Source organism: Pelmatolapia mariae, linkage group LG20 (assembly GCF_036321145.2).
Source record: "Pelmatolapia mariae isolate MD_Pm_ZW linkage group LG20, Pm_UMD_F_2, whole genome shotgun sequence".
Classification (NCBI taxonomy): Eukaryota; Metazoa; Chordata; class Actinopteri; order Cichliformes; family Cichlidae; genus Pelmatolapia; species Pelmatolapia mariae.
Window position 1 is genome coordinate 35,929,451 of NC_086244.1, and position 17,375 is coordinate 35,946,825.

Genomic DNA, 17,375 nt, shown 5'->3' on the forward strand with positions numbered 1-17,375 from the left:
TTACAGAGGCAGTGCAAGTGAAACAGCTTGGTGTTGTCAGCAAGAGATGACAAGATGGACAGAGCAGGAGAGACTGCTGTCCTTGCCGTCAGGTACAAGGCCAAAGGTCAGCCTCTGACCGGCTCTGTTGATTTTCACTCTCTCTTATCTCTCTCATTTGATGTCTCTTCATCTTGTTCGCTCCTCTGCCTCCTCCGTCCAGCAGCCCTGGGCAGCTGTGACAGATTTCACGCATGCATTCCCGCCGTGCTGTAATGTATCCTGACAGCACACTTAGGTTAGTGTTTTGCTTTTTGTACATACATATACAAAAAATGCAAATGATGTGTTCCTCTGCACATTCTTAATTAGCTGTTGCTGAGCAGATTTTTGTTGAAGAAGTTAATCTGAAGTGATGTCAGTGGGTTTCTTTTTTTTTCGGGGTGGGGGTGGGGGGGGGGGGGGTTGCTTGTTTGTTTTTTCTGTTTTGTATTTTTGAGGGGGCAGGGATAGGAAGGATTTGGCAGTAGAAAAGAGGAGGTATCAAGAGGTATTTGTTGTAAGACCTAAAATGGGAGGAAAGCACATTCTGGAAGATAAATGAAAATGAGAAATCTATAAAGAGGATTGATCAGGCTGGAGGGGGGATAGAAGGATGAAGAGAGAGAACAGGATGGAGGACTTGGCTGCCTCTCGGCCTGCGGCCAAGCTCTGTCTGTCCACATCTGCAAGTATCCGGGAGAAGGAGAGTGCAGAGAGGAGGTTTTAATTGCGAGACAATCTGTCTTCACGTGGTTAATAATCATATTACACACTGGCATTCGGGGAGACAGTGTGGTTTTCTGAAAGCTGATAATGGCTCTTTATTCATGCTGAGGTGCACAGGTTTGATGTAGGTGGAGCTAGCAGATACAACAAAGTGACAAATCTACCTGATGGTGGCAAATTATGCATCCAATAAAAGACAATGTGGTTAGAATATTATGTTGAAGCTGACGTTTTTTCTTTTTCATATCCAAGTCCAGTATGAAATCTTTTTCTAATAACTTATCAAATCTATATGAATTCAGTCAGCCAGCTCAAGCTAGTTTCTATGGAGTGCTGTTTTCATTAATGAAAGGAAGAGAATCTAATAAAATCTCTCTGGGTGGAGTTTTGACAATGGAGACGTCAACCTGTCAGCCTATCACTTTCGCCCAGACAGAGACATCTCAACAACTATTTGACTGATGTCAAATAATAAACTGTGCAGGCCAACACTGGAAACTCTTTTTTTATATGAATCTACACAGTCCTCAAAAAGAATAGGACTTTTGTGTGTGTGTATGTGTACTCTGTGACCTTTCCTCTAGTTCAAATATCAGGCCTGAATGTAGATAATAAATGTTATAATCTATTCTGGACATGAGCCACCCTCAGGCCAAAATACAAACTCTGCATACCAGAAATCTAATCAAACAGGCAAATTGCCATTAATTTGATGCTGCACACTAGTGCTCCCATGAGGATAAACTCTTTTTATTTTAACAACCCCATGGCCTTCCCTACTTTCAATACTTGACATTTTTGGGGCAACTAGATGTTAAAAATGTTAGTATGTTTCATTAGTTGTTGAGGTCTTTGTTCTTTACCTCAAATACAGTATCTAAAGAGAATATATATATATGTATATATCCTCATGCATTATATAATTATTTATTATTAATAATAATGATAATGTTGAAAGAAGCTTGTGATATTAAAGAAAATGCACAAATCTATGCACTAATGCTCCATGTACAGTGCCTGGATGACAGGAATTTTGCGGCTGTACACACACAGTGGCTTTCAGCTTAAAAGCTTTAATTCAAGGGGTTTAACAAAAGTATTACATTAACCGTTAAGAACCATTAACAGCCATTTTAAATACACCCTGCCAGCCACCTAGCCATTTTCAAAGTCTCAAAAGAAACTGGACAAACAAAAAAAATATAAAGATTGTTTTTAATACTTGGATTGAAAATCCTTTGCAGGCAATGACTGACTGATGTCTATAGCCCATGGAGGTTACCAAGCACTGTGTTTCCTCCCTTGAGATGCCCTGCCAGGTCTTTACGCAGCTGCCGTTGCTGCTTGATTGTGCGTCTCTTTACCTTCAGTAACTGAAAAATGTGCTCCGTTGGGTTGACATCAGGTGGCTGATGCTGTCATGGAAAAATATCCCATTTATTTGCCTTGAGAAACTCTTTGGTTGCTTTAGCAGTGTAGACTGTCGACTTTAATTAAAAAATTATTGCACTTTTATATGCTGACTGTACGTGATGCATTTTTTGGAGTTGCAGTGTCAGCGTCACAGGTATAATAAAACCTTAAAAAAAGTCGAACTATTGTAACACACATTAATTAAGTGATTTGTCAGTTTAACTGCAATATATAGACACTCCCATATTAGACACATGCCACTGCACCTGCAGCTCTTTATAAACACAACCACCTCCCATCACCTCAGCCTCCTCCTCCTCACCGCCCGCCCTCTTGTGAGTGCAGCTCACGGTGGCACTGCCAGGTCACACACTCCAGCCTAACCTGCTAATGGAGTTTGCATATGCAGCCTGCTCTCCACTGCCAGCTAGCCATTAATATGAATCACTCTCTAGAGGCCCCTCCAAACAAGCTTGCAATTTGTCTTCACTAGTGAGCTGCTGAAAGGTCTACATATGATATTCTCCAAGGTGGAAAGCGCAATTCAGGAGGGCTGGGGCGGGGTGTTATGAGGTTGGTTTCATACACTTGACGGGGACACGGGGGTGGTGGCGGGGTGGGGAGTGGGGGGTGGGGGGGGGGTGGGGGGTGGGGATTTAAATTGCGGGGTTACACAAGAGCACAGTTGCGTGCCGGGGTCTGTGCTATTGAACGGAAGCTGGAAATGTTCATACGGTGGAAAATTGACAAGACAGCCAGGGAGAATTTAGGACAGTGAAATTAGTTTTACTCCTTTTAGGCAAGTGAGAGGCTTGTGAGATTGCATCACTTGCTCTCTGCTTGGCGAGAGCTCTGTTGAGAGCACTACTGAGCTCTAATATCAGCCTTTGCTAATGCTTTGCATTTGCAAAGTGATGGGCTCAAATTGAAATTCTGCATATCAGAAATGCTTCTTCAGTGCAGAAAAAAAAAAGATAGGACTATTTTCCTGAATATTGTTACTTCACAGGCTAGCGGGAGCTTAAAGTATGAAATGTAAGTACTTGAAATCCTGATTTGATCATAGTCAGACTGCAGACTCGTGCGCATTTCGACCCACAGACAATAACTCGATGGTTGGTGGGAAAAAAATACCCCCAAAATCTTCATACACCCACACAACAAATGCCGTTGCTGGGCTAGTGTGTGGCCTGGAGGGGATTAGACCAGTCGTAGTTGGGCATTTTTTGCCAAAATGAGGAGGGTTACAAAATGAACAGCATACGCACAGACGTACACACACTGAGCGACCCAGTAGGTCAGAGAAGCTTGCATGTTTTTTTTTAGCATTTTCTCTTTTTTTCTGCTCTGGTGGCCCTCCTCCAGCTATGTGCTCTTTGTTCCAGCGTCAGCCATGGTTAAAAAAAAAAGCCAGCGCAGTCTGTGTAGTCCTGCCAGTGTTGCTGTAAACATAAAGACATCATAGCCAGTTAGCACTGCCGGCTTTTTGAAAGGATGCCATGACACAAAAATCTTGATTTGTACAGGAAGGAATAAGTAAAAGGTGTGTCTTTATGAGAAATAGAGCAAAGAAAAACAGGTGTTTGGCTAGAAAACATTCCAAATATGACACCAAAGGGCAAAACAAACAGATAAAACTGGATTTTTGGCACTGTGTCAGTTCAAATGTTCCCGTCCAGTTATGAAGGAGTTATGAAATTCTCACCTCTTTCATAAGAAGTGAGAAAATTACATGGACAGATGATGTAGTTCCACAGTGTCGTTATGTAACACTTGCTAGCACCTCAGTTATAAAGGCTTCAGTGTCTACGACAAAGGACCAGGCAGCCAAGTCATGTGTCGCCATGGTCACTGCTGTGCTGGCAGCCCATCTGACCAGAGACAGACTTCTAATGAGTTTGCTTCTCAAAGGCAGCCCAACACACTCCCAGGCTCTGTCAGGGACACAACTATTTCTCTGCAGCTTCTTGAAATAAATTGTTGATTAGTTGGTGAGGTTGGAGACCCGCGGTAGAGATGACAGTTCTCTGTATGGCTTGGAATCATTAGTGTAAGAGGCTAGAAAAGGATGTTGTGTCCAAATAGGAACAAACAAAAAAACAGTACAACTGAGCCTCAGGTGCACTGCCAAAAAATGTCAAAGCATGGCATCTATCTCAAATGGTGTTCTATTTTTCCAAACAGCTGGTGAAAACTAACACTGCAAAGTCATTGTTTCACCTTTCCAGTGAATACAATTCTACCGAGTGTGTTTGATTTCATTTATACCACTGAATTATTCAAATAACATGAGAAGCAGGTGGTATTATCTCAGCCCTACAGGTAGAACATGATATACATGATAAATCTCACGATAACCACCAAAAATGAATTATCCTAATAACAGGTGGAGCTAAAGTCAGATAAATATCATTCTCCTGTGCCACAGACCCTCATTCTTGTCCCAGAATTATTATGATGCAGTTATAACACACGTTTTCTGTGGGGAACTGTGTGAGAGAGAGTGTGTTTTATTTTAAGTCAGCTTATCATACACCACAGCCAGAAATGCTCATAGATCACCAAAACTAAGAGTAGTATCCAAGTTATGCAATTAGTAGGTAGGTTACAAGTAGGCTGCTACATGTAGCTATCTTCAAGCTTTCCCCTCAACTAGTCTAAACCACTGGACTGAATGTATTTTCTAGCATACAGGCTAATATGACTTGCTGAGCAGTTGAAAGTTTGGTGAGCATGCTTCCAGCATAATTAGCTAACTAGTGTCAGTTAGTTACAGTTAGACACTAGTAATTAGCTAACTAGTGTCAGTTAGCTAATTAGCCTACCATATTGGACTCCTTTGACTACCATACTGGACATGAGGGAAAAATGTCTGACCGATTTTCGACCTGTTCATGGATGTCGCTAAAATGGTGCTATAGCAAGAATCTCCTTATCATTGATTTGCTTGCTTGGAGATTAGAGCGGTTGTTTGTAGTTTGCATGATAGACGCCAACTCATATGATAACAGAGAACATTTCTCCTTCACAGTAAAAGCTGTGCCTCAAAGCTGCTTTACAGTCTATTTCTGCTTTGCATCTTGTTTTTCACAATTTTACTAATGCTCAGAGAGCAGCTGTTTACTATTTGCAGACAAGGTGGCATGTTCTGTGCAAACTGCTATCTGCTAGCAAGCAATGCAATCGAACATTACGAGATTTTCTAGTTGAGGATTACTCATTTTTTCCCTCTCAACTGGTGGTTGTTATATGGTCTCTACGGCTGAGTGATTACTTATTTACTTGATCATACACTGTCACAGTATCCTGTTTTAGGGTATGAGTTTCCTAAAATTACAGTGATATTCAATGTAGCTGCGCAGTTATGAGCTGAGCTGAGATTTCTGTCTTCAGTTGGAGGCAACGACTAGGTGTTACAGACAAAGTGTGAAGGTCAGGAAGTACTGAGAGATGTCCCAACACCTTGATGTCCCTTGGTCTTGATAGGATTCACAGTAAGAAGAACATAGAAGCATTTTTTCTTTTTAAAAAATAATTAATAAACCAAGACAGATACAAGACATTTTCACAGTCATTTAAGTGTAGCCTTCTTTAAAAATGTCATAGTTGTGTCTGAAGCAATAATAACACAAAGAATAAGAACAAGAACAAACCAAAAACAGTGGCTGTTTTGATATATTATAGTGAAGTGCTGTCTCTGTAGAAAAAAAAGAGTATATATGTGTCAAACACACAAGCTGCATTACGCCATAATACTCGGTAAAGTAATTTTTAAAAAGTAAAGTAAATGCAGCAGAGCTGGCTGCTGTGCTGAAGGCTCACATTAGCCGCCTGTCTTTCATCTGTACATGTAATTACATTTTTATAAGAACTCTTTATAATCGCTTTAGTTGCTATAAAATCTTTATCAAAACAACTAGCCCTACTGAGAATAAAAGCTCTATTTCAAGAGGTCCTTCAGTGTTGGTTTAGTTTTACTTGCAGTTTCATTAGCATATAACTTTGCACTTGTATTTTATATGATTTGATTGTATTTTTTTAGGATATGTAAATTATTTCTTTTTTGTTTTCTTCTTTGTCGCCTCTGGAATCTGTTCAAACCGACTCACTCTCAGCGGGGCACCATCTTTAGATAAAGGTGGTTGTGATGATGGAATCTCTTTGATTAGGTGCTGTAGCACTGTGACCAGCAGCATTAGTTTAGCCCAAATAAAATACATAATAAGAGAAGTAAAGTAGGTTATTTTTTTTAATAGCAACTGCTTGCGCCAAAGGCTCAGAAGGAAACATACAGTAAAATGTTCTTCCAATAAGAGGAAATGGTCTCGGTTCTATTACAGAAAGAAAATAATGATTCAGAAAATCAAAACTGGTTGTCATTAGAGAAATGTTTGCATTTTCAAACTGCACTGAAAAACCAGGCCTGGAACATTTGCAGATATTAGATATGCATGCTGTGCACCATGTCCTTCATTGCTCTGCTGGCTTTCAGTCTCATTCAGTGCCGAAATTATTTAATTTCTGTGCAGCAGCAAGTAAAATTCCAACAATAATGCAAAAACAAACTGTTGAAATCAATTCTAGTGTGCTCGCTTGAAAGAAACAGGGTTTAACTTTCACTGCTTTTGTAGTAGTACTGCTGTCTGCCACAAGAAATGTGTAATTTACTAAAACTGTTCTTTTTAATTCACTCATAATCGAATGACAGGAACATGCCGCCGTTGTTTCTTTGATACATACATCAGACAAAAGAGCATGGGGTCTAGCTTTTATGTTTTACTGGCCCACCTCCAGGCTTTCATACCCATTTCTGCTTGTGAATTGACGGTACTCCTGTCATATTGTATCTGACAGGCCCTCTCTGGATCATCGGGGATAACACACTGTAGCTGGGCTGCTTTGCCTTTGGATGTACATTTATAAAATGACTGATGTTCGAACGCTCGGGTGCCCCTGCCGAGCAAATGCATAGTACACAGAGGTTACACTTGATAAGCAAATATACTATTTATTTCAGTTTCATTTGCAGATCTTCTATTTATCAAGCGGAAAAGAAAAATGTGCTTCTTTGGTTTCTCCTCATCTGTTTGTCACACGCTGTGGCACGATCATCAGTCTTGAGCAGATAGCATGGGGAGTGATGCCGAAAATGTATTGAAATAGGCTAGATTGATAGAGATGTTCAGAAAACAGAAAAACAGCTAATATATTCCCACCATTCCATTTCCTTTTCCATTTGTGTTATCATAGGTGTTGTGTTATTGCGCAGGAATTCTGCAGGACGCTTCATGATCACATTCTCAGTTTATAGTGTTTCCTGTGGTATTCATTTACATGCTATAATAAAGTAACACATTGTGTTTTTGTTTTTGCCTCCTCTGGTGCTGCCATTATCTATTAAAGAGTTCTTTTGTCAGTTTGACTTTGCCAGGCGCATGTTGCCCCCTTCTCTTTTCAGTCCAGAGTGAATGCAGTCCCTTCTGCTGTCACTTTCAGCACACTGTACCCGGCTCCCCTATTTGAAGTTCTGTCATTGGCAAGCTTTGAACTGCCATTTGTGTTTTAGCCTGCACGCTGCCTGCCTCCAGAGTTCTGTCTGGTGTAAATTTGTCAAAGCCAAAGGGCACCAACACGGGGGTTTTGTAACAGTGATGCAGAAAAGCTCTCGCGTAGACCGGACATGCAGGCTCAGCAGCATCCCGTTTCAAAACTAGGATGTTTTTGAGCCCTTTGGATCTTTAGTGTATGTATTTTTAATAAATTGTTCGGTGCTGCAGCTCCATGATGCACCCAGCTACAAGCTAACATTTCTGTCTAATTTAAAATGCTGTAGTCATCCTCAAAACAAACCCCAGGCCTGTTTCCAGTGGTAGAAAGCAAATACAATTACTCAAATGCTGATTTAGTAGCACAGAACATTGTTTTTCAAGTACATTTGTTAATATGTTTTTAATTGTAATTAATGCATGCAGCACCATCAACCTATATAATATATAGTTTTTATTTTTGACACTTTTTCACCAGTATATTTTCTCAGTCTTGCATTTAATAATTTAATATAAAACACAATATAATGGCTTAGTAAAGTTTTAGCTGATGGTAAAGACTTTGTATTCCAGCTGGCCTTTTTGCAAAGCATTTGAAACTTTAAATGTGTCTTATCATCTTTCTCTGGGGGCCTCATGCATTTCTTTACAGCATCAAAATCAATACACAGGCTGTTAAAATGCGCTTGATTTGTGTTCTACTTTGCACTGAACATGAATTCTGAATTTGTTTTCATTTATTTAACATTTTCATAAGTGAATACATGAATCTGTGTTCTCTGCAGCGTTTGTGTATGCCACATGGTTCAAGTCTTCCAGATCATGCCAATTTTGTGGCTATAGCTTGCTTTGTATGAATTCAGTAAATCCAGCTTTAAAGAGCAAAACTTAATTAGAAGATTTGAAAAATAGAGGGTTTTTTTCTGCAGATGGCACATCAGAAATAAAGCAGCAAACAGAACATGCTGCTTGGAAACTAATCAGGTTTTTTTCCTCTGAGGCAGCTCTGGGTGTGATGCTCTGATGCTTCAGTACATCAGGCTCACACGATGAGTGTGAACCATCCACCCAGGTTCTTCAGTAAGCTCTGGCTATGGCTAATAACAGCAGCAGCTCCAGTGAATTGTTATGACTGGGACCTTTCTGAGGCTCCGGTTGATGAACCCAGCTAAGTCCTGTGCAGGAGTCCACTTGTTAGGAGAGACCCCTGGGGAAAGATTCTTACTTACTGCAGTGATGGCGCAGCATAGCACCTCTCTCTACAATGGCAGGCTGTGCTGTTGGTGACAATTTTGCAGCTCGAAGTGCCACCAAATATGCAGTCTCTGCATTGTTTCCCCTTGAGCACTGAGCAAACAAGCCGTCTGCTGTGCCTGCAGTGGCTTTTCGTCTCAGCTACAGAGGTTTCTGCGAGTTGCAATGCTACCTTGGCTGATGATTTTATTTTGGGTAATGCGAGGCATACTGTATCTCAAAAATACTTTGATCCTAAAATATGTTGTGTTGATGATAAGGAACGACGTTAATTGAATCCCTTAATATTATTATTTTTTTGTTGCCAATCTCCACTGGCACCCTCTCAAAGATCCACGCTGCACACCTCATTTGAACTGGGAAACTTTATCATTTATGCACAGTGCTCAGTGTTTACAAGTGATGATGAAACGAGGGCACCCCGAGCTCAGAGACGAGGTCCAAATGTTTCAATTTCACCGCAATATAAGCAATTAGCAAAGCGCTTGTTAGTGTGCGTCCTCTCTCTCTCTCTCACTCTTTATCTGTAAATCTCCCCCATCCCTTGTGCCGGCGGGAGATGAATATGTCTTCGATGTCCTTGGATTTCTGTCTTGTAAACACCATAGGCGCTAAGCACTGTTTACCGGTGTGCATGGCGGGCCAACAGCCGGCTCCGTCTCTTGCACAGTTGTCCCGCGGGGCCAAACTCACCTTGTTACCCTTTTAATTAGTAGGAGCAGTTAATAGTGTCGGCCGCTTCTGCTGCCTCAGCACTTGCCCTGACTTCAGGAATCGCTCCAATCGATAGCAAAGACTTGGGCTGAGACGGGGAGACGGGGGAGCGGGAGGGAGTCCTTATTGCGGGAGTGGCTCAGGCACATATATGATGATGTTTGGAGTGGACTAAAACAACAAATTATATTCTTTGAGGGAATGTTTAGGGGTAAAAACCATGCCTTCTCTGTATTCCTTGAACATTTAAAAGTATAACAGGGTCTCTCATGCTTATTCACTCAGTTTCTCCCCTCCCACATTTCCTCTCCTTTGAAAATGAATGTAATCAAAAAGCTAAGGGTTTGCTTGGTAGATTCTATTGTGCCCTTATAAGCTTTTATCCCCTCCAACCGCTCGCCTCCCGTGCTCATTTCTTTTCTTGTTTTGATTTAAAGATGCAGTGGAAGTACTTAGCATTTAGATGACATGCTGCTGGAGAGGTGTGATGGATCAGCGCCTCTTCAGAGGACTGAATTTCTTCGACAGCGCGGGGGCCAGTCGGCTGGTCAGACAGACAGAGAGACAGATCACAGAAGGACCGGCCGAGCAGGCAGCGGAATACCAAGTCTGCCTTAGTGCTGCGAGCCTGGCACAGCCGAGGGGAAGCAGCGGCTGCTGGGAATGCCAATGCACAGCCCAGACAGCCGTCTCGCCTTAGCTCCTCTGATTGGCTAAACAGACCATTAGCTTTCTGATTATGATTAGCCGAGTCATTATCTGCACAAAAGTGGCTCATTCACCAATATTAAGAAAGCGAGGAAGCTGTATCTCTCCTATGGTTGAGGGGAAAACAGCATGTTGTCGTGTCCTCCTTAAGATGAATGTGGGCGGCAAGAAGTTGCGTTCACAAAGAAATAAAGTGGAACACTGTTTATCACACTGCCTCACAGCTAATGTGATGAAAAAAAAGTGTGACGCCACTGATGGAAGAAAAGAGAGGTCCTCTGCTCTTTAATGCAGATGATGCGTTGGCCATTACTTGATCGTATTTTCTGGTTGAGGGGAGAAGCAGTGTCCTCGGAGGTCATAAAATCTGGTAGAGAACAAAATAACCTTCAGCTTCCTTCGTCTCGCCTTAGATATAATTGGAAGATGTGCCATCTGTGCTTTTAAATGGACATATGCTGCTCTGCGTCTAAGGCCAGTAAGCTGAGGGAAAACTGAATAAAATGAAGGCCGGCCCTCTCTTCCTTGGTGACCTTCTGCTTCTCTTTTCCAGCCTTTGCCCAAGGAGCCGTCGTAGGATGCAGAGGAAAAACAGCAAGTATGAGTTTTGTGATGATCTGCTATTTTGCATAATTTGCATGCTGAGTGCATAACCCTGTTTCCAGTTCATTTGAAGAAACCAAGGATGTTTTGATTGTTGGATCTTGTAGAAAGCACAAATACTAACTTTGAAAAGAAGCAGCAAATAAAAGGCCCTGTCTCAAATGCAATTCATAGTGTATTTTCCAGTAATGTGTTCAATGGCGAGCTTGAATAAAGGTCCAGGTCTGGTACAATTTCTGAGTCACTTTGATGTAACAATGCAATGAGTTATTGGCAGTTTTTTAAAATGCATAAGGACTGAAAGTAAAGAGCCCCTCTGTGGCTACATCAAAGGGAGCGGCTACTTCAAGGTTCAAGTTCAAGTTCAGTTTTCTCTCAGGACATACATCGAAAGCATGTCTACATGGAAGAATGTTTTTAGTAACCAAGAGGAAAGCTACAAAAGATTTCACAATAGATTCAAAAAACAGAAAGAAAAGAATTATACTTTAAATCCCTCTAAATCAGCACCACTTGTTTTAAAGTCAGCAAGTAAACTGGAGTGGGTAGCAAGTTAGCCCGACTCAGGTTTACTTCACATCCAGAAACTTCCCTCCTCCCAAAAACAAGGAAATGAAGTAACGACTAAACTGAATTCTTCATCGGAGAACTTGACTGAATATATCTGAACCTTTTATATTCTACAGAAAAAAAAACCCCAAAACAAAACAGGCATTTGGAATCTGCATGCCGTGTGTCTCATAGCCAATATTCTAAGATTGATTTTCCCTCTTCCACTGAGAAAACAAAATGAATCACGCACAATTACCAAAGACGGGGAGAAAGGGGGGAATTGGGGGCGTCATAAATATTTATTTGCCAGCCCTGGGAATTTGTGCAATTCTGTGTGGATTTGCCAACTCATATTTAAGTGTCTGAATGATTTATATGGTCAGTCCTGGGGTGTCACATTTGTCCACTGTCACCCTGAATCATTTATGTATTAACATTTATGGATTCATCCATATAACATATTCATGGCAGAATTCTATTATCATTCAAATGGTTTTTTTGATCAAATGATTGGCTAAATTAAGCCATTAACTGCAGAATTTCACCGCAGGTGAAATGTATTCCACCTAGAAAAGAATATATGACATATGAACCCATTTCTTCACATAACTCATATAATTAGATTTTTTTTTACCTTTTAGACGTGGCATAATTAACTCTGGAGTCACACCAGTGCTGTGTTTATTCACTGGAAGCAATAGTGATTTCAAAAGAAAAGAAAAGAGGTAACTATATCCAGGAAAAAAGGTGTTTCCTGTTCCCTCACAGGCTTCAATGGTGATGGATGTCAAAGCATAAATCAGTTACCATTGAGTGTGAGGGACATTCTATTAATACATTCCTCATTAATTTTGTCATTTATTTGATGGAATTAACAAAACAAATGTTGAAGTGTGCCTAAAGCAGAGTCCTGATGCCTGTTTTCATAATGTCAGACAATGCACAGGCAAAGAATGACAAGACCTTAATTTGAGTCTCTCGTTAAATCCATAATTGGCTCATATTCTGTATGTAAAGTGTTTTTCTGGAGCTGACATGGAGAAAATATGAAAATTAAAGTGGAAGGAGGGAAGTCGGTGGGTGGTGGTGGTGCTGGTCTTGCAGTTTTTTTTTCCTTTAACACCTTTGAATCTGTATATTGGCTGTTTTTGTTGTTAACTAAACTGGTTTTGGTTTTGATTCAAAAAATAATGAGGACTGCAGTTTGGCCCTGACAAAAATGTGACACCAAGAAAAGGCGTTTCTGATACTCACAGTTAGGCAGTGAATGCCTTAAAAAAAAAAAATCAGGGCACATTTTCTTTTTCTTTTTTACTGAAGTGAAAACGCTAATTAAGTTGTTACATGATTAAAAACAAGACTGCGTTTATTTTTTTCCCACTGTGCACAGGAACCATGATCTAATTAAAGCTGCTTTTGACTTGCTCCCTTAATTCGCAAGGGGTCACCACAGCAGGTAGCGCCACATGTTTGATTTGGCAGATTTTTACACTGGATGCCCTTACTGACACAACCCCAAAGGGATTTATGTCTCCTCCCGGGATTGAACCGGGGATCTTTTTGCTTGTTAGGCAAGTGTGTAAACTACTACACTAGGGATCTGCTAATTAATTTAGATTACTAAAGTAAAAGTTAATTTTTCACAAGAAGGCAAAAGCAACAATAAAGGCTGCTTTGTGCTGCTGCTATTAATGTGATAGCATTAGGTTCATGGAAAATGTTGAAATTTGACATAAAATTCAAAAGGCTACACAACACGGAAAATCGTCTGCACATTTGCATAACAAGGCCCATGTCTGAAACGATCTAACTTCACAATTAGTGTCTCACGCTTGTCTTTGTCTTTCTTTCTTCTGCTGCAGGTTCATTGACATCTTTGTTGCTAAAGAAACCGAGGCCAGTCATTACACCCAAGATATTTTGTCCGTTCACCAATGAGGCTCCCAAAACTTACATCGGCTCTGACCTTCAATAATAAAAAATAAAAGATAAAATAACCCATAACATCTCCAGTCACCGCAGTGAGAGACCTGAAACGTCTGAAAACTCCACGAGGGCAGCATGGTAACAACATCAGCATTGAACGTTCATCACACCCAACTTCATGGACTAATCATGGAACAAAATCCCTATGAGAAACCCCAGAACAACCAGTGGAAATTTCACTGAAGGCCTTTCTTTTTTTTTGTCTTTTTGTCTGCCACTGCCCAATCTGCAGGGGACAGCTCCTTGAAGATTCTTTTTATACCTTTGTGGCTTGATTTAGACTTGTCACAAGGCCTTTCAAAAGTCAGCCCCTTCATCTTCTTTACAATCGCCGCCATGAAGCAATCCAAGGTTATATTCCAGCCAAGTTTCTTTAATGACAGTTCATTGCTCGAGTCGTGACTTTACAGAGGTTGAGGCAGGCCATATTGTCCGTTGGATTCTAGCTTTTAACACCTTTCTCTCATTTGGCCGGGTGAGATTTTTACAAGGCAATAGCCGCCAATGTCTCTGCATACACATAACGGGACGGATATTATGAAATAGCATGAAAGTCACACAAGAGATGACAGATGAGTTGACTGTCTTTGCTCACTGAATGGAGATCGTGATGGTGAAATGTGGACATTTTGGATGACTTAGCTTATACCTTATGTTGTTTGGTTTTTTTATGTGGTGCCAACCTAGACTAGAAAAGTAGTTTTTGTCAATGAACCTCACACATCTTGTACACACAACTGGGAGCATTTAGCAGATGTGGACCCCTGGCTTGTTTTAATGATCTATACTGTGTGTGTATGTGTGCGTGGGCGCACGGGTGTGGGTGCATGTTTGCATCTGTCCGTGTGTGAATATGTGAGTACACGTGTGCTTGTGTGTGTATGCTTTTCTGTATGCGTGAGTGGGTAGGAACATCCAGAGATACACTGTGAAATAAGTCATATCCGATGCATTATTCATACTCTTGTATATTTTTGGGACACGCCCAGACCAGAGCTCACCATCTGGCAAAAAGGAAGCATTTGGGATTTTACAGATGTTGGATCTCATTTTAATCCTGGGTTCGCCTTTTCCTTTCTTCCTTCTTGTCTTTTCTTTAGTACATAGAAATATTTATATTGGGGATAAAATATAATTGAAACTGAAATTGAAACAGTATTGTCACATAAGTTAAAATTCTGTAATTAAAATCGATTTATGTGTGATTAAATGTATTTCCGAATCCTTGTCTAAACCGACTATATTTTGATATGAAATGTTTTGGCTGGCCAGATGTGCTATTTGCCGAGAAATGCTTGATATATTTAAAATTATGTACATACATACATATAGATATATATATATCCAACTAATGTATTTTTTGTCCTATGGGTCTTACTCTAAGGAGTTATAGAGGAGCAGTAGCACAAAAGGCATCAGTCTGAGAGAAGCAGAAGAAGTGGACACAATAACATGAATGCCAGTAATATTTTTCCAAAAGAATACAAATAAAAAATAAAACACATTCCAAACACATCAAGCTACGGTCTGCAGATGAATAACATCTCTCCGAGCCATTTGCAAAAATAATAATCGCCACGGTGATACTTTACTAGGGTTGATTGCAGTTGGTTGCATTATAATGTACAGGTGTTCCGGTTAATGTGCCTGCTCCTTGCTCCCCTTTTTTCATTTCTTTGTACTACAAAGCCCTGTACATCTCCATCTTAATGTATGCATTTGAGGATATAAAGAGAGCGTCTGCTCCCAGAAGCTGTGGACTGTGCATTTGGTGTGTGCGTGTGTGTTTTCCAGGTCAGTACACAGTCTTCTGTGTTGTGAGAAAATACCAATTTCCACCTGATCCCATTTCTTTGATTTCATGCTGCCTTTATTTATCACTTCTATGGTTGGCACTCACCGTAAGTAAATTGTCCCTTTGTTTTGCTTCACTGTCAGTGCAGGAGCTGCTGCAGTGACTCTAAGCAGGACAGTAACACTGATGGATTTTACTCAATGATAGATAAGAACAGATGGAGATACATAAACCTCCTCTGCCTCTGCATCTGAAAAATGTCCAAATCTGACAGGTATTTATGGTAGAACATGTCATCAAAGTAAGTCCGGTAAGGCCCCAGTCACACAGGGCTAGAGACTGGTTTTCAACCCCTTGGCAGCCTCCAGTTGCTAGGCAAATATGTGTATTGTTGTTGAGAGGTTGCTGGCTGTCACTTGGTGAAATCATTCACAGAGGGCATTACCACAAAACCCTCCTTGTGGTTGCTTTGGTTAATAGCACGTTGCTGCAGTCGCCCATAGTTTTCATGGAAGATTCCGGACATGCAGACACAGCACGTGGTGTCCATTTCTAGGTTGTGCCCTTTTTATAATTTCCCTACCACTTCGCAAGTAGTTGGCAACTGTTTGCAGACAAGTTGGTGTTTTGTATACAAATTCTTGATGGCCACATCTGTAACCAAAATACTCTCAAGGAGGTTTTCAGTGCACTATCACACAACTTTTTGGGACCTTCAAAGTAAAAGCTGTGCCTTTTGACCGCTACTTTCACTTTCTAGCATCTAAGCAACAACAAGGATCTCTATGGCGCTATATCGTCTTTATGACAGATTTTTACCCGGCAACACAAGGCTGTAATGTATATAGATATTACATTTGTATTTCTCAGACAGCATTTATTTTAAAAAATAGCTGAAAAAAACCCAGGGTCTGAACATGACATAATAACGGTATGTGAGATAAATTATGATAATAACGAAAAAAAATATTGACTGCATTGTGTAATACTATACCTGAAGTAACTGTAGAGAATAGATTTCATTACAGACAACCGAGTTATTCATTGTATAACATATCGCTTTACAAAAGTTGCCTTATGTCTTTATTATTTTAGTATTATTCCACAATATGGCAAGTGGATATTGACATATAATGCTACAAGTTATAATTGCATATAATTGCATCAGAAATGTTCCCATACTTCTCACAATTAAAACAGGCAGAGTAAATATTAATCTGATTTATTCTATGTCACAGTTTACTCAGAGCTGTGTGGCTATATGAAATCAACGCGAACCCCTAAGGCATTGTTTAGGAACTAATACTCTCTTATACCCCTGCTTAATATATAATTACCAAATGTTAATGCCTATTTAGTTACTTAATTGCTCAGAGCCACTTAACCCATTGTGCATAAAAGGTTGAAAAGTTTTATAAATTTCATGAGGCTTTTGCTTTCTTTCACAGGCCTATAAAAAGTCCTCATTAATGGGAAACTAAAGGTAGTTTTAAATTTAAGTGCTTCTAAGTATTTTTAATTAACTGCTAAGCCAGCTTGACCTTGCATATACTGGTCATAGCAATAGCCAGTTAGGTGATAATTTGTCTACCGTACTGTATATATTTAGAGTAAAGTACGAGAGTGTAAATGCATCAGATTTTTACTGTAAATCTCTCTTAAGACCAGCCTTTCCTGCTAATTACTGTAGAACTAATTAAACTCTATACAACTGTGGTGGAATTCATTTAGTGTTTTTCTAATCTTATTGGCCACTCAAAAAATTTTACACTGCAGCCTACACACAGAACTTTGTTCTTCATTCAACCAGTAATGGACAGTTTGACATGCGGGCCAGTGGAGCAGTGGACTGATCAGCGGAGGCCGCCACTCTGCCTCCTGAGTCAGCTGGCTCTACTGTATTCTCTCAAATGACTGAGTTCTTTCCAGGAAATCTTAAAGAAATGTAAAATTAAGGGGAAGTAAGGTATTCGTAAAATGCTTTGCCTTGCTATTATTGATTTATGAATTGGCACTGTTTTTCTTATTGGCTCACTGCGAGTGATATTTCTAGGTCA

General features: G+C 40.3%; 1 protein-coding gene across 2 annotated transcripts in view; it reads left to right on the forward strand.

The window, feature by feature from the left end:
- The window catches only part of tafa5l (TAFA chemokine like family member 5, like), a 42,455-nt gene extending 27,722 nt beyond the window's left edge, over positions 1-14,733 (forward strand). For both annotated transcript variants that reach the window (XM_063464417.1, XM_063464418.1), the window contains exons 5-6: positions 10,936-10,980; positions 13,400-14,733. In XM_063464417.1, the coding sequence (XP_063320487.1) occupies positions 10,936-10,959 (24 nt within the window). In that variant the 3' untranslated portion in view covers positions 10,960-10,980; positions 13,400-14,733. The remainder of the gene's footprint in view (positions 1-10,935; positions 10,981-13,399) is intronic.
- Positions 14,734-17,375: the final 2,642 nt, after the last annotated feature.